Source organism: Aspergillus affinis, assembly GCF_023601865.1.
Source record: "Aspergillus affinis strain CMG 70 chromosome Unknown NODE_120_length_108624_cov_86_247165, whole genome shotgun sequence".
NCBI classification, from domain to species: domain Eukaryota; kingdom Fungi; phylum Ascomycota; class Eurotiomycetes; order Eurotiales; family Aspergillaceae; genus Aspergillus; species Aspergillus affinis.
The window spans coordinates 25,935-47,854 of record NW_026515901.1 but is presented as its reverse complement, the minus strand read 5'-3'; the positions used below and the strand labels follow the sequence as shown (position 1 = coordinate 47,854).

The 21,920-nt window shown below is 52.2% G+C and overlaps 6 protein-coding genes across 6 annotated transcripts; 2 read left to right on the top strand and 4 right to left on the bottom strand.

Moving 5' to 3' along the window:
- Window positions 1–2,770: 2,770 nt before the first annotated feature.
- Window positions 2,771–4,093, bottom strand: KD926_001098 (thioredoxin-like protein 1; the record flags this gene model as incomplete). The annotated part of the gene is made up of 3 exons (XM_053104773.1): window positions 2,771–3,557; window positions 3,694–3,841; window positions 4,015–4,093. 3 exons carry the CDS (start codon window positions 4,091–4,093, stop codon window positions 2,771–2,773), a joined length of 1,014 nt encoding a protein of 337 aa, XP_052951981.1.
- A 765-nt stretch (window positions 4,094–4,858) lies between these two features.
- On the bottom strand, window positions 4,859–5,512 carry KD926_001097 (DnaJ-domain-containing protein; the record flags this gene model as incomplete). The annotated part of the gene is made up of 1 exon (XM_053104772.1): window positions 4,859–5,512. One exon carries the CDS (start codon window positions 5,510–5,512, stop codon window positions 4,859–4,861), a length of 654 nt encoding a protein of 217 aa, XP_052951980.1.
- A 735-nt stretch (window positions 5,513–6,247) lies between these two features.
- On the bottom strand, window positions 6,248–7,448 carry KD926_001096 (peroxidase; the record flags this gene model as incomplete). The annotated part of the gene is made up of 2 exons (XM_053104771.1): window positions 6,248–6,985; window positions 7,095–7,448. 2 exons carry the CDS (start codon window positions 7,446–7,448, stop codon window positions 6,248–6,250), a joined length of 1,092 nt encoding a protein of 363 aa, XP_052951979.1.
- Window positions 7,449–10,416: 2,968 nt separating this feature from the next.
- KD926_001095 (putative GTPase activating protein for Arf) lies at window positions 10,417–12,680 on the top strand (the record flags this gene model as incomplete). Its single annotated transcript, XM_053104770.1, has 4 exons — window positions 10,417–10,531; window positions 10,600–10,616; window positions 10,700–10,810; window positions 10,869–12,680. The coding sequence occupies 4 exons, from the start codon at window positions 10,417–10,419 to the stop codon at window positions 12,678–12,680; spliced, it is 2,055 nt and encodes a 684-aa protein (XP_052951978.1).
- A 2,735-nt stretch (window positions 12,681–15,415) lies between these two features.
- gpi10 (putative glycosylphosphatidylinositol-alpha 1,2 mannosyltransferase) lies at window positions 15,416–17,866 on the bottom strand (the record flags this gene model as incomplete). Its single annotated transcript, XM_053104769.1, has 5 exons — window positions 15,416–16,847; window positions 16,901–17,047; window positions 17,106–17,320; window positions 17,377–17,604; window positions 17,672–17,866. 5 exons carry the CDS (start codon window positions 17,864–17,866, stop codon window positions 15,416–15,418), a joined length of 2,217 nt encoding a protein of 738 aa, XP_052951977.1.
- A 579-nt stretch (window positions 17,867–18,445) lies between these two features.
- On the top strand, window positions 18,446–19,955 carry car2 (ornithine-oxo-acid transaminase; the record flags this gene model as incomplete). The annotated part of the gene is made up of 3 exons (XM_053104768.1): window positions 18,446–18,946; window positions 19,025–19,726; window positions 19,788–19,955. 3 exons carry the CDS (start codon window positions 18,446–18,448, stop codon window positions 19,953–19,955), a joined length of 1,371 nt encoding a protein of 456 aa, XP_052951976.1.
- Window positions 19,956–21,920: the final 1,965 nt, after the last annotated feature.

The window sequence follows — 21,920 nt, the reverse complement described above, 5'->3', positions numbered from 1 at the left end:
TGCAGAATGGAGAAAAAGCAAATATCACACATACAGCAGATACAACCCTCGGAAGACGAGAGAGAGAATCTTACCTGCGTTCGCGGAGGGCGGCCCCCAAACGTCATCATTGGCCTTGACTTGAAGGATGGCGGACACCCACACGGTGTACTGACTACTACTTAGTATGAATGGCAGGTTCGGTTTTACGTTTGTTTTTGTTTTTCAATTCCGTTCCGAATTTCGGTTTCCTATCTATCTCCAAGTTCCAAACCTCAAAAGACTGGTACGCTTTTTAAGCCGCCCAACTAGTTCAAATGATAACGCGCTTTTTTCCCACTGCAGATGTCGAAAAATCAGATCTTTTGACTCGGACCAGAAGCGGCATAGTGCGATCCAAGAGCCAGTACTCGCTAGGGTTGAACTCTATCTGGATAAATTATCGTTGGTCCAACTCCACACAAACCGCCTTTGCATGGCCAGCGGTACCTACAGTACTCAAGAACAGAACCAGAACCGGCCCCAATGGGTATTGCAGATTTCTAGCAGCCGTCTCACGGTGAGACCAGCATCTGCAAGGTCTGCTCCAATCGGCGCGGCGCATGTTCGTGGGTCCGTCTAATGTGACAATATGCAGTCTGCATGAAGTTGGAGTCCCATGGGTATTTGAACCGGGAGCACCATTGAAGGATCTTATCCTGTTGGTTTAACCTAACTAATCAATCGCTGGGCTTGTAAGCCTGTAATACAGCGTATGATCGACGCCGGGCCCATGCCCGGGGATGGGCGCTTGCACAAAAGTTGGGGCTGGGGCTGCATTTTCGCATTTCGCACGACGCACCGTGCAGAGCGGTGTGTGGATTCTTGGATTTACGGGAAACTGGGACATCACGAAAATGATGTGAGCCGTACCGGGTCGAGTGGAGGACGAGCAGACACTGGGACGGCAGAAGATAAGATGCCCGCCCAGCTTCCACACACAACGGAACAAGAAACCGGGTCGATGACGAGGATCTTGATGGTCTGATTCCTTCAATTCTTTGGGTCCGGGTGGAATGTGGAATTCTTTCTACCCGCCTGAGACAATCTGAGGCACTTGCCAAGATTCGACCAGAGGGATATTCTTCCGAGCGCTGTGAACACCCGATGGTCCATGACTCTTCCGTCCAGCTTTCATGTCACTTTTCTTTTTTTTTCTTGGTTTTTAGCGAGTGCGGCGGAGCCCGTACCGGAGGACCTGTGCAGCGTTCGGCCCCAGTGTTGACGTTACCCTCCGTCGACCGGCTCAGCCGAGCGTGAGCCTCAGCCTGTGTCCTCGCCTCGAGATAAGCCAGCAGGATTTGCAGGCACGAACTGGAGGAACCATGGATCGGATGAGCCGTAATTCGGCCAACGCGCATCGCATGAGGTCACATTGGCAGTTGATACCTTGCGTATCTGCAAGCGAATCCGAGCCAAAGGACCTCGGGTGTGCTGGCATTCCTTAAAATGAGCAGCACAACATGACATACACGGGCGAGTACGGACGAGTACGGACGAGTACTGAAGAATGAACATAGACCACTACAGCACTCTGTACGACGACTGATAGTCGCGTAACTTCAACACGCAGTGCAGTGCACCCAAGCCAGACAAATCTATCTATCTGAGTTAAGGTATGAAATCTGTCATCGCGTCTGACAGGAAGTCTAATCATGCAGAAACGGATCTAAGAAAATTCAAACCGCCCCCATTCCGATCATCCTGAAGAGTGCTAATCGGGGAGGCTGGCCGTAAGGCTCAACTGCAACTCTGCAAGCATGACTCGGCGAGGCCGGGGAGACACTAGACAGCCAGTCCAGCACACAGAAACCCCCAAAAATCAGAACCGTCAGCCACCCAAAATAGAAAGAACGGATAAGAGAAAATAAAAGAAAAGAAAGGCCTCAGTGGATGGTAAGTGAGATCACGTATCCCATTGGGAAATCAGTCTCTTCCTATCATATGTATAAACATCCAAATAACTCATCATAAGCCTATGAAGAAAAGAAAAAAGGAAAAGAGAAAAGAGAGAGAAAGAAAAAGAGAGAAAAGACGGATCCCCACCAACCAGCTGACATAATCCACTCCTCAACCAATCACACCGTCTAAAATCCCAGACTACTCTACCCGAGCCCGGAACAACGGAACAACCCTTCCCCGGAGGTCTTCCCGCACACATAAATAGCCTCCTTCTCAGCCACCATTTTAGAATTTTTTTTCTTTCCTTTCTTCGTGCGGCGACGCAACTATTATTTACCCGTGTTGCCTGGACATCTACTTCTCCTGTGATGTTCACCAGGTGTCAGTTGCGTCACAGACGAACGAAATTGCACGCCGGTTCTTACTTTATTGGTCTTTCTGTGTATTGCTTCTACTGGGATTAGACCATTTGGTTTGGGATCGGACATACCTTTTTTCTTTCCTATATCTTTATTTAAGATATAGGGATTTGCGATGCTTATGCATCTTCCTTATGCGGATTGGTGCATTGGCTTGGCTTGCTTTATTAGTTTAGACAGTAGTTGGTATATATGGTTGATTTGAATATGATATCGCGTTTCGACTTGACGTTATCATGTTGCTGCTTTATGTTTGTATTGTTTGTGTAGTTATGGTTTCATGTTCCGTAGCTGGATGCTTTGTCTCTCATTACAAGGATTCCTGTCTGGGCTCGTTTGAAAGACATCCTATCATGGATATCTCCTACCTACCCTCCTTAACTACCCTCCGTCCTACAGTCTATCATAAACATTCAATCAATCGGACCCCTCTACTCGCCCGGCTCATCGCCAATCTTCTCCAACTTGCCCATCTCTCGCTTCTCGCCCGCCTCTCCGAAGATACGCACGCGATCCACCCGCAACTTCTCGCTCTCCCCATCGCCATCCACAAAGAACAGCACCAGTGACGTGACGCTCTGGAACTTGACGAACCGCAGGTCCACCTTGGCCGTACCCGTCTGCGCATCGTAGTCACCCGGCTGGATCGTCACCGTCTGCACGGCGGGGATATCCTCCGCCTCGTCGAAGCCGAGCACATGCGACCGGTTCGTATACAGCTGCAGCGTCTTCGGGCGCATGGGACGCTCATCCTCGTCGCGCTCCTCATCCTCGCCCTCGGCCGGCAGCAACGACGTGATCTGCAGCGAGTGCACCTTCACCGTCGACTGGAACGGCACGTACAGCATCAGTTGCTCGTCCGTGTCACTTTCCACCCAATCCGGCGTCGAGGAGGCCTTTCCTTTACCGCCACTGAGCGCCGACGGCTTCGACGCATCGAACAGTGTCCGCGCCACCCCGAACTCGCTGTCCCGGTTCAACAGCTCCAGGCCCTTGGGGTCGTACTGGTCCGAGATGTCGCCATAGCCTTTAGGCACTGAGGCCCCCACCCAGCCAACGCTAGAGGTCGTGTCGCCGGACGAGGTGTCCGCGGACGTCTCGTCGCTTTTGGTGGCTTCGGAGGCGAGTTTCTGCACGGCTTGGGAGAGTTTCTGGGGGTCGGCGCCGCGGACGGTGTTGACTGGGCGGCCGCGTTGGAAGACGATGAAGGTGGGCATTCTATGTTTCCCCCCCTTTGTTAGTTGATTTGATTTGGTTGCTTTCAGGCTTTGGGGGTGGAAGGGTGGTCCGTAGAGGGTCTCCATCTTTCTTCCTCTTTCGTAGAGGGGATGCTGGGGAGAGGGGAGGGACGTACGCTGTAATGCCATACGCCTTGGCAATATCTTGCTGGTGGTCAACGTTGATCTTGGTGAATGTGATCCGGTTGGGACGCGAGAGCTGCGTCGCCAGTTTTTCGTACGCCGGGGCGATGGCTTTGCATGGTCCGCACCAGTCTGCGTAGACTATTTTCAAAGAAAAAGAAAATCGTTAGTAAGTTTCTTTCATGTGATCTGGGTAAACACTCTCATAGTAAAGAGTGCGAGATGAGATGGGACTCGGGATGAATGAAGGGACGATGAAGGTGAGATGAGGGGAAGCGCGGGGGCAGACAACGCTTCAGACAACATAAACTTACAGTCGGCCACAACAAAGACAGAAGATGTCAGGAGGGAGCTGAATTGCTCTTTGGAGGTTATGTGCACGAGGGATGACATCGTGGCGGTGATGTGGTGAGGGAGGAAGGAGGAATGGAAGAGGGGAAGAAGGAGAAAGGCTGGTGGTTGTTCCGGTGAAGATGAAGCAGCATCCATCGTTATATGTCATCAGCCCCTCCGTCCTTTCGTGCTGGCCCGCACTTGCGGTGTCTACAACAACCGCCATCGTGACTCGCTGATGGGTTTTGTTTGTTGGAGTTGAGCTATCTTGGATTTGTGTATGGATTTATTTTTATTTTCATCTTTTTGGTTAATATGATTCTAGTTGTTCTGGTTAAGATGACCATTGCGATGACAGAGCGACAATATATATTCTCCCTGGTAAAAACCACCAGCCAAAAGGCATTCTTTGTCTGAAATAGCCTGCCTTTCATATCTATAAACAAAACCGATCTCTTCTATAAACATGCAGTGAAACCCATGCCGTCACCCCCTCAAGTATTCCTAGCAAGGAGGTCCTTGCTCCCTCCGGTCCTGTTCCGGGGGTGCACGAAGTCCCTTCTCAAGACAGTCCTGTACGCCTGTCCACTTTCCGCGGAGATAGACGCAGGCTAGCATAGCCAGGACTATGAGACGAGCCATTGAAACCTGCGTCTATGTCCTGTCTAATCCAACCACTAGGTGGGAGGCGATGGCTCGTGCTATCAAGGATTCCGCCCAAGATAGAGCTCTCCAGCAAGAAGCCAGTCGGCCAGACTTGAAGACCAAATAGAAGATAATAACCGACACACTCGGTGCCAGTCTAGTCCAATCCAATCCAATCAATCAAGTCTTGAGCCCCCCATCCCCAATATCATCTCCATCCTCATTCACCGCAAACAACACCTTCATCCATAAACTACACCCCCGACACCCAACCACAATCTCCCCATGCTCAACCTCCCTCTCCAGCTCATCTTCTGTGACCAAAAACCCCTTCTCATCACCACACCGACACCCCCGATACCAAGTCGCCTGGCCCGTCTCATCGTCCCCCTCATCGCATGCCAAATCCTCTAAATCCACAACCTCCAGGCCCGTATGGAACACCGTCCCCGTCTTCTCTCGTCGTGCGGCCTTCTCGCGATCCAGGCGTAGTTCGCGATCGTATTCTGCGCGGAGTTGCGGATCCGAGAGCGTTCGGTAGGCGAGTGTGATTTGGTCGATTGTATAGGCGCTTTCGGGCACGGTTGGAGTCGCGAGAGAGGTAAGTAGGTTTGTTTTGGGTTGGGAGTATGATTGCGACTGCGACTGCGTCTGCAGGTCTGTATCTTTCGTCACTGAGGACGCTTTGTCCGGGTGGTGTTTTAGGAGGGCTTTGTGGTATGCGGTTTTGAGTTGTTGTTTGGATAGAGATGTCGTCGTCGTCGTCGTCGAGGTTGAGAATGGGAGGGAGAGGATCTCATAGTGATCGTGAGTGAGTGTGTGCGATTTGGTCATGATGGTGGTTTTGCGATTTTCGGTGGGATATTTTTTTAATGGTCGTTGCCCCTCGGCGGGCAGAGGGAGGGAGGTTGGGTCGGTTCTCTTGCGGCGTGTCGAGGGAGGATACTGGAGGGGGCTTGTCTATGGATAGAGTCTGGATGAGGCGTTGCGATGCCTGGGAGATGAGACTCGAGTCTGGCGGTCCCTCGGTGTTGGGGTTTGGTGTTGGAGTAGGAGAGAGGAAGGGCGCGGAGTGCGGAAGTGAACGTCGGAGATCAAACTTCAAAGTCTCGGCCGCCGCCGCCACCTCCGGATTGCTGCGACGCTTTGCGAACCATGAGGGATCGAATATCTTTGTTTATTCGGTGGAGTGTGCTGCGCACTGCAACAGTGGTCTTTCGATAGCCGACTTTGGTGAATTACGATGCTACAATGGTTATATTGACCGCGCAGTTGGGCCATGTTCTGGTTTTCAAGAGCATTGAACGACGAGGAAGTCAGGAACATGAGAAGTTTCTCTTCTGTATAACACAATGTCTTATGCCCCACCGAGTCTTCGAGACTTTAAGTATATATGGCAGCTAACGAAACATGATAGCAGGGCCATCCCTGTATGGCTAGAAATCTAAACGACACCAGCACCGGATATCAAAACAACACAGGCACGAACAAAACAAACGCAGTGCTTCACGGCTATAAAATATCATTCAAATCAAAAGACGAGATGCAGACTCTGCCCTCTTCACGCCTCTACTCGGAGGCCTTGAAGACATAGCGGTCCTCGGTCTTGAAGGGGACGCCGAGCTCCAGGAGCTTGACAAAGACGTCGGAGAATTCCTTGAAGAAGACATCGCTGTCCTTGGCGTAGCGGTCGACGTGCTTCTTGAACTCCTTGTCCTTGACCATGACGATATCCGTGGGCATCATCATCAAGGTGCCGGTGCTCTTGTCGGTGAACTGGGTCGGTCCGTTCCACTTCTTCTGCTGCCACTTCTCGTCAAGCAGGAGACGGAAGAAATCGTTGGTGAAGACGGTAGGGCTGAAGTCCCAGGGTCCGTCGAAGCCGGAGCGATCGGCGTGAGCACGGCCCAGGGCGTGGGCACCCACGAGGGCCACAATCTCCTGGTCGTTGAAGCCCATGCGGTAGAAGATGTCGCGGACGTGCTTGTGGTCCTTGGTGGCATCGGGCAGACGTCCGTCAGGGGTGCAGGCGGCGACATCCTTATCCTGACGACCGGGGCGCCAAGGGATGGCAGGGCCGCCCAGCTCTTGGATGGCGCAGGCGCCGGCCAGGGTCCAGAGATCGGAGTAGGTGATCCACGGGAACTGCTTCTTGATGGGCTCCAAGAAGTCCCGGGCCAGTTTGAGACCGGCATTGGCGCCGTGGTCGGACTCGGGAGCGAATCTCATCGTGGCACCGTTGCTTCCTCCAGTGTTGGTTTCCTTGTCATAAGTGCCGCTTGCGTGCCAGGCCAGACGCACGAGAACCTAATGACCCCAACGATCAATTAGCTTCTTCAACTCCAGATGCGCAAGGGAGAGAAAGATGGAGAGGAAGAGATGAGAGAATCATCAATTGGGGAAGAAAGAGACTAACCGGACCATAGCTGCCGTCGTCATAGTCAGTCTCATCGGCGAGACGACGGGCGATCTCGTCGTACACCTTCTGGTAGTCCTTCTGGGCAGGGACGAAGTCCTTGGAGCTGACCGAGTCGCCGCCGTTTAGGTAGAAGAAGGCACCGGCACCACCAGCGACGGCGAGACCAGCCCAGAGAAGGCCATTGGAGGACTTGCCCTGGCCAGCCTCAGAGGCATAACCACGACGGGACGAGGCACGGAAGCCCTGAGCGGGAAGAGCGAAGCGCGAGCTGCGGGCCGCCGGTCTGAAGGAGGAGGTGGCCGGAGTGGAGCGGAGGAAGGCCCGGGAGGCAGATCGAGCAGCCGAGGCCATGATGGATATCGAGAAGTGATGAGGACAATGGAAGGAAAAGAGATTGGATAGAGGAATGTGTACAAATGGTTGACAGATGGATGGAGCGTGAATGAAGGATCAATCACCGAGAAAGTGTGAAGAAGAGAGAGGGAAAGAGGAGAAGGAGGGAATGGCAGGTCGAAAGGAGGAGAGGAGGCCAGCAGGGGATGAGGATAAGTACTTAACTACCTATAGGGCGGCCAACCCATGGCTGAACGGCCTTCTGTTTCCAGACTCCCTCTCTTACCTCACCAGATTCCGCCCACAGGCACCAATCACCGAGGCCAAACTGGCGAGATCTGGACCGGATTCTTTTGACTCAGCGTCTAATTGGGAACTAGGTGGACTACGAAACTAAATTAGTCGACTCTCTCCGCATTTCCTGCAGTTGCTGTCGTCGCGATGAGGAGAAGGAGGAGCCGGATTGCGCGGGTGAGATTGACAAGCTTCAATCCCTCCGGTCTGTCTGATTGTCACGGCCATTGTTTACTCGGATGCTCGTCTGGATCAAGGTCCTCTTCTCAGGCAGCATGTTACTCGATATACCCTGTCCCATTCCAACGAACGTCGACTGTTCCTCACGAGGGGCAGGAACCAGAGCAACGACGATAACCTCGGGCGGGCCCCCAGCGTCATAACTCCCAAGATTACAAACCGCTCGTCGTTGTTTGGCAGACGAGATCCAGCTGGGATCCACTTCGGGGACGTTGCATTATTCATCCTTCGCTTCTGGTCGCTCCTCGGGACAGCGACCGAGGTTTCTCGAATTACTGTAGAAATCGACCAGTCGAATTACTCAGTAGGTTCATAATAACCGTCGAGTACTCCAGATAGGAGTCGAGATCTGAAGATGAGGACAGAAGTCGAACTTCCACAACATCAGCACTTCTCTTCCTGCGATGCAGTCATGAAGCAATGAGAAAGGGATGTGTTGCTAGTCCTACTAATGCAACATTCCTCAAGCCAATCTACATGGCTTCACCATCCAATTTCAATATTTAACATTTTATCAGGATTATGTCCGTCGTAAAAAAGTCCTGCCGTTCGATCAAGACGAACACCAGGGTGGAGTAGACGCAGCTCTGCTAAAAACTGTTTGGTTTTGATCTTCCACTGAACGAACTAAGAAAAAAGTATGCCTCTTCGCCATTGATCAAGCTAGAAGCGCACTGTGTGGTTGTTCGTTGAAACTATGACCTGCGCGACATGATGCAGGGAGTGTCGAGTATATAAAATTGTACGAAAATTGTCAACATCGCATGCGATGGCAATGCCGGGAGACGTCGACATCAGAACGACTCCGGGCACTGCGACGGATGGAGAGAAGAGCAAGAGGAAGAATCGACGGGAAGAAAAAGACGAGAAAAGATTCGACGTGTGTCACGTGGACGCTACGGCGGGCGGCTCGCTTGGGGTGGCCGCTAGGCTGAACGGGGCAGCTTGTTGAAGGTGGCAGCTGTGCTCTCGTTCTTGCCAGTACGGAGGATTGTAGTAGACACTAGACAGTCTTCCAGGATTTAGCAGTAATTCAAGGTACTCAGATGCTAGTGTTAGAGATGATCTTGACTATACTGGGTTGAGATGATAGGTGGGAATGCAGACACTCCTGACGCTTTCAATTCGTGGGTAGAACATAGCGCCGGTAGGAATATATAGGGCGAGTAGTCAGCCTGACTGTGTCTGTAAAATCAACATTGAGCCAGTGTCACTGCTGACTCTTCTTACCTCTCTCTTGAGGTCGTAGTGGCTACGAGTATGGCGTGTAGTTGTACACTATGTGAGAGCCAGGTCATGTTTGCCTCAGGCACTAATACACTGTCCCGCGATCTCACGTGACTCATGGGAAGACATTTAACGCGCGAAAACCCGGCGGCGCTCTTTCATTTCTTCACACTTTTCATACCTCCGAACGCATAATCAACCTCCAATTCCTCCTATCCATAGGATGGCAGGTCATATTGGCGTACTAGAATAATTACCCTAGGGCAATTTTAAGGCTCCTCTACCGTGCTGCTGCTTCTCCCGAAGCTTCAAGTGCGATGGTGGCTGGAGTCACCTGCTGTCCAAACATTCCTTTTTCTTAATCTTAGGATTGAGAGACGAGGATGTGTAGTTTTCTGAAATCTGTCTCGTATGGGGTATCTCTGTGTGTAGACAGCCCACGGTCCGTGTTGGGCGCATATTAGGCTGCTCTGGCTCACTTTATGTGGGTTTCCACAGTCCAGGCCGTGCAGAAGAGCCGAAAGGCCATCATTGTGCAAACCGCAGAAACTCGGCCGGCAATTAGATTGGCGCAGGTAAAGGCTTGCTTGCCCCTGATGTCTGGCTCATGCGAGGATCCGATGTCACCGTCCGGATTCTTAATTTATCCACGAAGTCGAACGGAGTTGGACTCCGACGTGGTGATAAATTAATCTCTCGCGCACATGGCCTCTATTAATAGCCAAGACACCGAAGAGGATCGAGCGATTCCATCTGCATGGATATTGGCACGGAATAAATACGGAGTGCGGAGGATAAATCCAAACAATCGTAGAAGTCAATCAATCTATAGTTACGTGTACTATCGTCCATCCTGCTCTGCCGTTGGCGATGGGAGTCGAATCCCACCGACCACAGCATTTCCCCACATCGATCATCCCTGGCCACTTCCCTCCTTTTACTCGCCTTCTCCCCTCCATCTCTCTTGGATCTTCGCTCTCAGCCCCCATCCACTCCTTGCCATCTTCCTTGCAAAAGAATTAAAAAAGAGTCTTGGGTTCTTTGTAAATATGCTTCGTCTTTCCGTCTGAACAATCCCCCGTTTCCCGCCCCGGAAGCTCGGCCCGTCGACTGCGACATTTTTTGGTTTCATCTGTGGACAATTGCACACTTTCCTTCATTCCTTTTTCTTCGACTCGGCTGGGCTCGATAGCAAGAACACGTCTTTCCCGATTTCCCGGTCATCATGGTGGTCGGTATTAGCAAGCGGTCGCAGTTCCGCAATGAGCGGGCGCTGCAGGATCTCATCCGCTCGGTTCCTGGCAATGACCGTTGCGCAGACTGCGATGCGATGAATCCAGGTGAGTTGCTCCGTCCGGATACCTCGGGCTTGAAGGATCGAATACTGACGGATTATGTGTTTCAATAGGATGGGCTAGTTGGAACGTACGTACTTCGAGCGCGCGCACCCGACTTTTGCGTCGAATATACAAAAGGACCCGAGGCTGATCGAATGGAATTTAATACAGATGGGTATCTTCCTGTGTATGCGATGTGCCGCTCTGCATCGGAAGATGGGCACGCATATCTCCAAGGTCAAATCCCTGAGTATGGACAGTTGGACATCGGACCAAGTCGATGTGAGTGTCGCGTGAGCAAATGGCCGGAAGAAAAAGGGGTCTGATTGAATCATGGCAGAATATGAAATCGCACGGCAATACTCTTATGAACAAGATCTTCAACCCGCGAAACGTCAAGCCCCCTGTCCCAACCGATATCGACGAGGCCGATGCGTGCATGGAACGCTACATCCGGCAGAAATATCAGCACCGAACCTTGGAGGATGGCAAACCGAAGCCGCCCAGTCGTCAGGACTCCAACCAGGGCATCTCCCCGGAAGGATCTCCCCCTCCGTTGCCTCCTAAACCGTCCCGTCCCGTTGGTTTCGGGCTGCGGTCGGCCTCTTCCGCTGCGGATCTTCGTCGGATGTCCGCGAACCAAGGCTCAATGGGACGACGTGAATCGCCACCGCCACCGGTTCCCAGCTTGGGTATGGGAGCCTCTGTTAACACTACGGGAAATCGGTCGTTCGAGTCGATGATGGCCACCCTGAGGGACATGGGCTTCCAGAACGAGCGTCGGAATGCGGTTGTTCTTCGAGAACTGGAGGGCAACCTTGAGAAGTCGATCGAAACATTGCAGAGACTGGGAGAGGGAAGCAATCCGGCGTCGCGGGCAAGGACTCCGTCCCAAGCAGCTGGAGCATCCTTCGGAGCCTCCACTGGGGCATCCAGCAATCCTTTCGATCAGCTGGACTCCCGGCCACCTGCGCAACCCAGCAACCCGTCCTACAATCCCTTCGACATACCGACAGCGCAGCCAGCGCAGCCACAGGCTCCCCAATTTCAGCAACCCCCACAACAGCCTCTGGAGCAGTCTTTCCAAAATCTCCAGGTCGCCCAGCCTCTGCAGCCACACACCACTGGAGGATACTTTCACCAGCAGCAGCAGATGCCGTTTGCTCAACCCTATTATCAACAGTCGGCCACTCCCGCTTCTGCAGCGCTCTCCCAGGGCGCGTTTGTGTCTTCTCCTCAACCTACGGAGGGTGGAAACAACCCGTTCTTCCAGACCGGCGCTCAAGCCCAGGCCAGTTTGGCCACTCCACCCGTTAGCCAGAACCCCGGTCTTGGTCAGACGAACCCTTTCTTCACGCAGCCGCCCAACCAGCCAGCGGCAGGCCCTCAGTCGACACCGGGATTCCCGCCGCCACAACATGCCAATACTATGCCGGCGTTCTCTTCCACCACTGCCTTCGGCCAGCCTTCTCCGTTCCAGTCGCAAGCGCCTCAGCGGCAACCTCAACCGACCCAGCAGAGCCAACCGACTCAACAGTCTCATAACCCGTTTCAAGCCATGACAGCTCCGACTACCCCGCACTCTGCGGGATACCAAGCCCCCTCGCAGTTTGGTTTCCAAGCGCCCACCCAGCATCTGGCTCCCCAGCCCACGGGTCGTCTCAACCCGGCAAACAAGAACAACATCCTCTCTCTTTACAACTTTTCCCCAACCCCGGCGATGACACCAGAAATTCCCCAACAATTTGCACCCTCGGCTGGTGCCAACCCGGCTGCTACTGGTTCGGCAAATCCATATGGCTCTTACGGCTCTGTACCTCAGATGCAGACGCAGGCGCAGGCGCCCACACAGCCAGGCGCTTTCCCGTCAGCAACACCCCAGTTCCAAACCCCTTTCTCTCAACCGGCCGCCGACCCCCAAGCTGCTGGTGCCTCTCGCAATCCTTTCATGAGCTCCACCATGCCAGGTGCCGCCATGATGTCGGCTCCCCAACAGCAGCAGCCTAACATGGGCTTGAACATCGCCGGACCGCCGATGGCAGGTGGATTTACTCGATCCCACATGAGCCAACAGAGTGTGGACATCAACGGCTTCCAGAATGGACGGCACAGCCCGGATGCATTTGCCAGCTTGAGCGCGCGGTACGGCTAGTGTATGCCCATTTTCTTGCACATTCCTTCTCTACATTCTCAAACATTTGAAATTCATGGTTATATACTTTTTTTTTTGTCTCGGCGAATGTATTATATGCGATTGTTGCATTTCTTGGTCGGCGTTGAAGGTGACAGGGAAATGGGCAGATTAACTAACATAGATTGAATGATGCGTCGAGCGTGGCATTTGGTCTTCTTGGTTTTGGTCTTGGTCTTGGACATGGTTGCCATAGATGGATGGATTGATGAAAATATAGTCAGTTAGTCTTGTGGGTAATTTGTTCAATTTAGACATGGTAAATTATCCATATCCTGGTATACTCATGTTGCTTTGGTGCCTGCCCAAAAATGATATGCAGCCGGATTCTGCCAGCATTACCACATTCCGCCTCTCAGATAAAGTTAAATCCGCTCACCCTGACCGCCAACGCCCGTCCGACTTCTCAAACCTCAATCTGAGCAGCCCATAGCAAAAACAGCCCCGGAGAATAAAAACATCTCTCGGAGCTGCAAAAAAGGAGCTACCTAAATTTGAAAAACGGGACTATATAGCCTTCACTTTTGTTTCTATAAAAATAAATTTTTTGCACTTAACTTCCCTTTATATAGTGAATAGGACCCTTCCAAACCCTTTGTCCCATAGAAATCCGTTATCTGACCATCCAACCAGACCCAGATCTTGTTTTTGAATCTGGTTTTTTAGAGTCTGGGTCATGTGATTCGGGGCCCCTGTTACGTAAGGGCCTGCCGTATTCCCGTTCAGGGTTAGCGCCTCCTGGATCGTAACGTAGATGTCTTCCATCACTGACTTCAACTTTGACTCAATTACGATTGTTTTCCTTTCGCTTTGCTTCCTGGCTACCGTATGGTTCTGTTGAGAATTTTTTTACCATCGGCTTTTGTGTTTGTTCCTCATTGTACCAACCTCTTTCTATCGACAGAATCATGTTGAAGCTGCACTCTTCTACCAGTAGTTCTGCCATGCCTCCGCGAGGTGTGGATGAGGGTGCTGCGATGGAGGAACCGAGATGTAGATCGGTGTCAGTATAGTTTGGAAGTATATACCGCACGCGAGCTCTTATATCTTTGTCAAGGTCTCTGGCAGTGCCGTTCCCGGTTTGGGCGAACGCCTAAAGCTTAGAGGCAGTTGATATCGCAGAATCGGGTAGTAGGGAAAGAGACAGCGAAAGCGACATGAAACAGCAAAACGAGAAACGATAGAAAACACGGTAAGACGATACCTAGGATCGATCGGTAATGGTTTCTCGAAAAATTTGATCGGGAGCCCTGGTCAAACTACGACATGTTACAGAATCTATGCACTCATGTTAGACGCCAAGAACTGTTAGGGTTGGTAAAAAGAAACGACCTGTCCGATCCAGGAGTCGTCGAACAATTCTACCTCCATTTTGGACTGCTATAAAGTCCACGGAGTGGGGTATCTGTAAGCAGGGAGGCTGAGAAGCAGGCGGAGAAAGGAAAAGAGAAGAGACTCGGGTTCAGTACTATCTTAGGTAGTCTCTGGAATAATGATAGAATTGCATCATTTTTATTGCATAGAGGATCTTTGGCTTCCCCCCTCAGGCTTACCAAGGACCGGTTCTCTTAGTGACAGAGGAACTGGACCATTAACTTTTCCATTCCCGTTCATTCACAATCCCAATCTATATTAACTCTAGTAGGTTTTCAATATAATTCACCCCGAGTGCCCTGACAAAATGAATAAGAAGAGGAGATAGATACGATCTCAAGAACTCCTTCCAACCTCCTTCCCAACATTACATTGCTTGCCAATCCCAGGCGTATCATCTCATCGGCTCTCTACAGGCCATGGACCATCAAGAATCCCCGTTTGGGATCCGGTAGAGAAAGAACAAATTGTTGTCGGCAACGAGAATGGAGTTCTGGGTTCGCTTTAACCAGAACGTGGGTCAGATTATGTCTTTTCCGCTGCTTGCATGACACCAGACAAGCGTATACGCTTCGCCGACTACAAAGCCTGTACAGATTGCTCCCTCTCTAGATATCAAAGTCCACGATGTTATTGGTATGAGCCCTCAGGGCTCATTGGGTTCGTGCACATTGCAAAGAGAAGAGTGCAACCTACCGTTGCCGGTCTATGGACCGGGACCAGGCGTACATGGACAACCACCGCCGCCTCCACCTGGCGGAGGCAATGGCGGAAACAATGCGGGAAACGATGAGCAACAGCCCCCCTCCGCCCCCTCCGCCTCCGAACCTTAACTGGAACTGGCATCCACCTTCGATATATCCCAGATAGGTAGGTGCCAGCATTGACCTTAAGTGGTGGCAAAGCTAATATAGGGTTCATCAGGGCAATTGGCTTATTATTTACAAACGTCATAAAGAAGATCCGGCCTCATCTCAACATACGACTATAATATCTTTCAGACAGACAACTTTTTGGGTCGAAGGGGAGGCTAACTATAGGAGCTTTGCTGTACCGCCTATCGTTGTTTTCTAGTCTATAAGATGAATAGAGCAGAGTTCGAAGAGGAAGGCAGTGATAGATATGATTAGAAATATGTACTTGAAACAAATTAGATAGGAGGGTTGCAAAGACAATCAAGGTTATGTGAGTAGAAAAAAAGAAAAGAACAATAGTAACAACTGACCACCCAAAAGCCCTACAAAACAGTAAGAGTAAATCAAAATCACGAACACACCTATCATGTACAAGAAAAATTGACAATCAAGATAAGACAGCTCAAATCAAGACCAATACTCTCGATCCTCGATTCGCGAATACTTTTTCTTCTTCCACAGGCCCGAGAGATCCGGGATACGATCGTCCAGCCAAGCGGGCAGTTGAACACCCATGACCGACCGTCTGCGGCGTTCCCACGGCCAATTCCACGACCGTTCAAGCGACCAGGACGAGCTGGGAGCTGACCAGGGAAATTTGGACGGAGTCCAGGCCTTGGGCCACGCCAAGGACCAGGGTTTAGGCGCGGGCTGTGTCCACCGCTGCCAGATGGAGGCGGGAGCGGCACCCTGCCCCGTCGCCTGACGCTTGATGTTCTCGATGATGTGATCGAAATGGCGCTCCTTGGCTTCTCGATCACGGTCGCGTTTCACGCCGGACCAGGCGGCTTGCTCGTTGGGATCGAGACACCAGACGACGATGTCGCCTTTTCGGCGCGAGTCGTCGTGCCAGGCGGTGTTAAAGGTGCGATGACATTCGCGGTAGGTGCTGGACCAGAGGATGCTGTTGAGGGTTGGTTCGAGGGCGGCGAAGAAGACGAGGTAGTCGGGCCAAGGGTGGGGGGTGATGGACTGGAATTCGGAGGTCGATTGCGACGAGGGATAGTAGTGCGGGTTGGTGTAGGATGGTTGACGCGGGACGTGGCGTGTACCGCCGACCATGTTTCTGCGGAGGAACTGGGCCGGGTTGGCGTAGAATTGGTCGGCTTCGTCGAGGTAGGTCTCTTTCTGAGTGGTGTTGAGGCCAACGGGTGGGTCGCAAGAGAGAGCCCAGGCGCGGAGGTCGGGGTCGACGAGGTGTGAGCGCCAGGGGGTGCTGTGGCAGGGCATGAGGAAGCCTGTCGTGGGTCCTGCCCCAGGGTGGGCATTCGGGGTGGTGAGGACAGGGGTGTGGGAGAGATGCTGGGAGCGGAGGTAGGAGAGAACGGAGAGGGTGCCCGAGGCGTGATGAAGAGTCGTGTATAAGGCGATGACGAGATTGACGAGGAGGAAGAAGACCAGAATGAGTCGTCGAGGCGTGTAATATCGGCTGGACTGGGAGACAGCCGGCAAGAAGAAGGCGACCAGGGGCGGAGCAGTCAAGACATGCAGCGAGGGGAGTAGTGGATAGATGAATCGTACTTCCTTGTGAGAGATCAAGGAGAGAGTGAACGGCATGATTAGGCAGATTAGCCCCAATTGGGCCTGCATTGAAGCTTGCGCATTGTCAGAGAAGAGAGACCGCTGACTCAATGCGCGATATAGACCGGGAATGGTGAAAGGAAGCGCGGTTGTCAGAAGGAGAGGATAACCCTGAGAGATGTAGTAGTGCCAGTCATTCTTTCCATAAAAGACTGCCAGCGATTGCGCGATATTGAAGTAGAGGAATTTCAGCGGTGGGAAGGTCCAGGTTCCGTAAAAGAGGCGATCCGACAATACCGAAATGGCGAGAATAACAGATCTAGAGGATGCATGAGCATTTCAACAGCTTATGTATGAGGCCATCGTACTCACCCGCAAATCAAGACTTCGCGAGCGAGAGTCTTCCTTTGGGCCCAGGAGCCGCGCAACCAGGCGACGCTGGCTAAGCTTACCCAGATCAACCCATTGGTCGGACGTAGGATACAAGCTAGGGCGGCGAGACAAAGACATTGGCGTAATCTGAGTGTAAATTATTAGCGAACCTGCCATCGTAAAGAGAGGCAATTCCCGTTCCTACCTCTTGAGAGGTACCGTGTCATCGGTCTCCTGTTCGGCAGCTGCTTTGCTAGCGGCGCGCGTATTTCTCTTGCTTGCAGTGGCCAAACTCACATTTCTGAACCATTCCCAGGGCCAGAGATAGAGTGCGACCACGGTGATGGTGGCTTCGAGGCAGTTCGACAACGTTCTGGTCGAGCAGAACCATTGCCAGGGGCTGACAACAGTTAAGGCAAGCTATCGCATTGTATCAGCCACATTCATAACTCTCGTCGAGTGTTCAGGAAACATACTGCCGCCCATGCTTCATGACTCCCTCTTCCATATGCTGAACGAGCTAGTTTCCATGTGTAGAAATCTCCAATAGCGGCGAAAAAGGCCTGCGTAACCTTGGGAGCGGCGATGAGGAGGTCGGCACGCGTCGCGGACAGGCGGAGAATTTGCGCGAGGAAGTCTGCGGCGGAATAGACGGCAGCGAACAGGAAGGGATGAATCGAAGATCTCAGGTGGTGTTTCCATTCCTATACGACGATTTGAATATTAGCATTCACGAAGCCTCCGGAGTTCGACGCGTTGACGGTGACCGACCCAGGTAATCCACGCTCCCTGATCCTCCCCAAAAGCGGCCTGCCAAGCGGGTTCCAGCGACTGAAAGAACTCATCGGGTTGGAAAAAGGTGCGCAGCGACAGCGCATTGAGCAGACGCAGTGAAAGGAGCGCAACGAAGACCGACCAGGCCGAGTAGGAATCGCTCCGCGCACCCCGATTCCCCGACTTCGTCATCGTCGATCGACTGCAGCAGTGGAACCAGTCCAGGGATTTAGTTTCTTCAGTCTTCCGTTCTCGATTCTCCGAAGTCCGGGCGCATGACAGCTGAGTCTGAAGTCAACACGATACTGCAAGAGGACAAGGTGGCCGGCCAAGCGGCGCGACTCCGCGGTGGAGCGTGGGGATCCGAGGAACAGCGGCGCACTAAGGATAAAATGTGTAATGAGAACGGCGTGTGTGGCCGGGACAAAAGCGGCTCTCCCAGACGGAGTGGATCAGGGCGTCATGGTACAAAAAGTCACGGCTAGACCTGCACTTAGAGGTTCATCGCAGGATGAACGGCTAGACTTGCGCTTAGCGGTCGATAACCACGGCCACCGCCTGGACGCCCTGCGATTGACGGTTTCGCCCGCCAGACGGTTATAAGATCGTGCTTTTCTTCTTTTCTTTCATTTCTATTTTCAATTTCCTTCCCTACACTACACTTCCTCTTCTTTTCTCTACTCGTTCTTGCTCTTCTCTCGCATAGATCCTCCACATCCCACTGTTTATCCCCCCCCACTCCTTGATCTATTGATCTGCCACTCTCCCACCATGGCCTCCAACGGTACTACCAATGGTACTCACAATGGTATCAGCAACGGTGCCGGTGCCTACCACGCTGCTTCCACCCAAGAGGCAATCCAGGCTGAGAAGGACTTTGCTGCCCACAACTATCACCCTCTTCCCGTGGTGTTTGCTCGTGCTCAGGGTACCTCCGTCTGGGATCCCGAGGGCCGTCACTACCTGGACTTCCTGTCTGCCTACTCTGCCGTTAACCAGGGTCATTGCCACCCGAAACTCGTCGCTGCCTTGGTCGATCAGGCCTCGCGACTGACTTTGAGCTCTCGAGCCTTCTACAACGATGTCTTCCCGCGGTTCGCCCAGTTCGTGACCGAGTACTTTGGTTTCGACATGGTGCTGCCTATGAACACTGGTGCCGAAGCCGTCGAGACGGGAATCAAGCTGGCTCGCAAATGGGGATACAAGGTCAAGGGCATTCCGGAGAACCAGGCGGTGGTCCTAAGTGCTGAGAACAACTTCCACGGACGAACCGTAAGTGTTGATTTTCCCTTGTAAATGAAGCTAATGCAAGGTTCGGACTTCGCTAATGTACGCCATCCCTACACTTAGTTCGCCGCCATTTCTTTGTCCTCGGACCCCGAGTCGCGTGAAAACTACGGCCCTTACCTACCCGGCATTGGTTGTACCATCCCCGGCACGGAGAAGCCTATCACCTACAATGACAAGGCGGCTTTGCGGGAGGCTTTCGAGAAGGCCGGGCCTAACCTTGCTGCCTTCCTGGTCGAGCCCATCCAGGGTGAGGCCGGCATTGTCGTCCCCGACGAAGACTATCTGCAAGAGGCGCGGGCGCTGTGCGACAAGTACAACGCCTTGCTGATCTGCGATGAGATCCAGACGGGTATCGCTCGCACGGGCAAGCTGCTCTGCCACGAGTGGAGTGGAATCAAGCCCGACTTGGTGCTTCTGGGTAAGGCTATCTCCGGCGGTATGTACCCGGTGTCGGCTGTACTGGGCCGGAAGGACGTTATGCTCACTGTCGAGCCTGGCACCCACGGATCGACATATGGCGGTAACCCCTTGGCCTGTGCCGTGGCCATCCGTGCCTTGGAGGTTGTCAAGGAGGAGAACATGGTCGAGAGGGCTGAGAAGCTGGGCCACGTCTTCCGCAACGGCTTGAAAGCCATCAAGAACCCCATGATCCAAACCGTGCGTGGCAAGGGTCTGCTGAATGCCATTGTTATCGACGAGTCGAAGACCAACGGACACAGCGCTTGGGATCTGTGCATGCTGATGAAGGAGAAGGGTCTGCTGGTAAGTAACCGTGGTTTCGAGGTCCCTTGAACAGAACCGAAAATACTGATGCGCGACCCAGGCCAAACCCACTCACCAAAACATCATCCGTCTTGCCCCGCCTCTCGTCATCACCGATGAAGAGATCCAGAAGTCCCTGGAGATCATCGAAGAGGCTGTGGATGAGCTCCCGAGTCTCAAGGGCGGTGCACCTCCCCCGGAGAAGAAGGCCAAGACCGGCGAGAATTAGGACTCCCATTCAGGAGTGAAAACCCTTGTGGGTGAATGACAAGCATGGGAGGCCGGTCAACAGTCTCAGCGATCGCGGGCATATCTCACCACCCTTATGCTGAAGACGTACTCGCCGGACAATGAACCCACTCTCGTCAGTTAACCTGACATTACTAGGGAGACCTCTATGTCTACCTGTCCAGGATAGGTTCTCCGGTGGATATGAGCCTCCTGATTGGGGGAACAGACACGGAGAAAGAGAGCGATGGAAGGAGTGTTCGCCCTTACGACCAAATCCTCAGGATTTATGACACTCAGATGCTATTTACGAATATTAAAGAATTAGCAAAAGAATGACATTTCATGATGATGACGATACCTGCAATATAAGCTTTCAGACTCGGCAAACCTCGAGTGTGCCATTGAATTGACATACATTTGCTCTATCATTCTTTACTACTACTATGAGTTGCGGCTCCTAAATCCATGCTTTTCACTTTCATCCCACTACACCGTACCTGGCTAATGGAGATCACACTGCAAGTCAACACCCGGCAACTTAGTCGTAGAAGAAAACAATTCAGAAAAATTTCTTCGATAGCGAAGTCACACTCGTGATCTATCGCTGCCGATGGAGACAGTCACCCAATCCGAAAACAATTGCTCTACCTTGATGTGACGCGGTGGCTGACGGAGTACACAATGAATCCGACGCAGCCTGGGGGTTATGCATGAACTATCGAGAGATTATTAGACAACGAGCATCCAGATTGGTCCAAAGTAGGAAAAATGAAAAGGCTGATCGTATACTCTCCACATTCTCAATAATTAATATTCACTGAAAGTTGGCATAAGCAGCCCATGGATGCTTGGGATGCTTGACTGAACTTGGCGATGAAGCTGCGTTTGTTGAGATATTGATATACCCCTTGACTCCAGGTGTCTTAGCTGGAGATCATGATCACGATCCATGGGATCAAGAGGATGAGTTTGCAAGGCACGCGACATGGCCCCAAAGCAGAAAACAATTGATTCCATGGAATGCTCATGGTTATTGCGGATCCCTTACACGACGGTCGTTGGCGCCACCGTCACATTTGACACGTCAGTCAGTCGAGGCCGATTTTGGGGGACTGCAATATTCATGCATATACATTGAATGAGACCCTATTGAATGATCATGGGGTTGTCTTTCTTCGTGTTCAATATTCGAGTTGCTCCATAACTGCTTGGATGATGCTATCGTGCTTCAACCTGGAGAAAGCGGTGGTGGTTGCAAGGGGTCAGGTGACGCATCTCCTTCCTTTGCGCTGCACTCGTTCTTTTTTCCTTCCCTGCAAAACACCGTCTCCAAAGTCGTGGATCGGACCAACGTGGCGTCCACCGGGGGAAAAGCCCCAATTCCTGATCTAAACATCATGCACCATGTGCCTTTTCGATTCCCATGGATTTCACCCGAATCGGTATGTGCTGGGCACGACGAGTCACCGCATTTATTTTTACACACATCCCGCACTCACAAGTCGATTGAACTATATTTATTGTTAAGGTGCATGAGGTCCGTTTCATTCTACTGGTGGAAGTCCTCCGACTGATGGTCGAGGTTCGTACGTTACATTCTATCGAGGATCTGCGGCGTCCCTTGCATAATGGAAAACCTGCTGATGCAAGGACCTGTCGATAGCGCCATTCGCACATTATTGTGAAATCCCACATCGTGTATTCAACACACCGTGCCATTCATTTTATCATGTCATTGGCTTCATTACATCTTGGCATTTCCAGGGCCTCGTCGAGTGAGCCTGATGTCGAGCCAACGGTTAACGTATCATCGGCCAAAAAGCAAGGAGAGACAAGAATGTGCCAGTGGACATTCCATTCGACGCTTCGGGCCTGCTTAGGTCCAGGTCACTCGTCACCGATCGGGAATCAAGGTTACCAGTTCCAATCAGTTGTGTAAATTCCACTGTTGCCACGAGGAGTT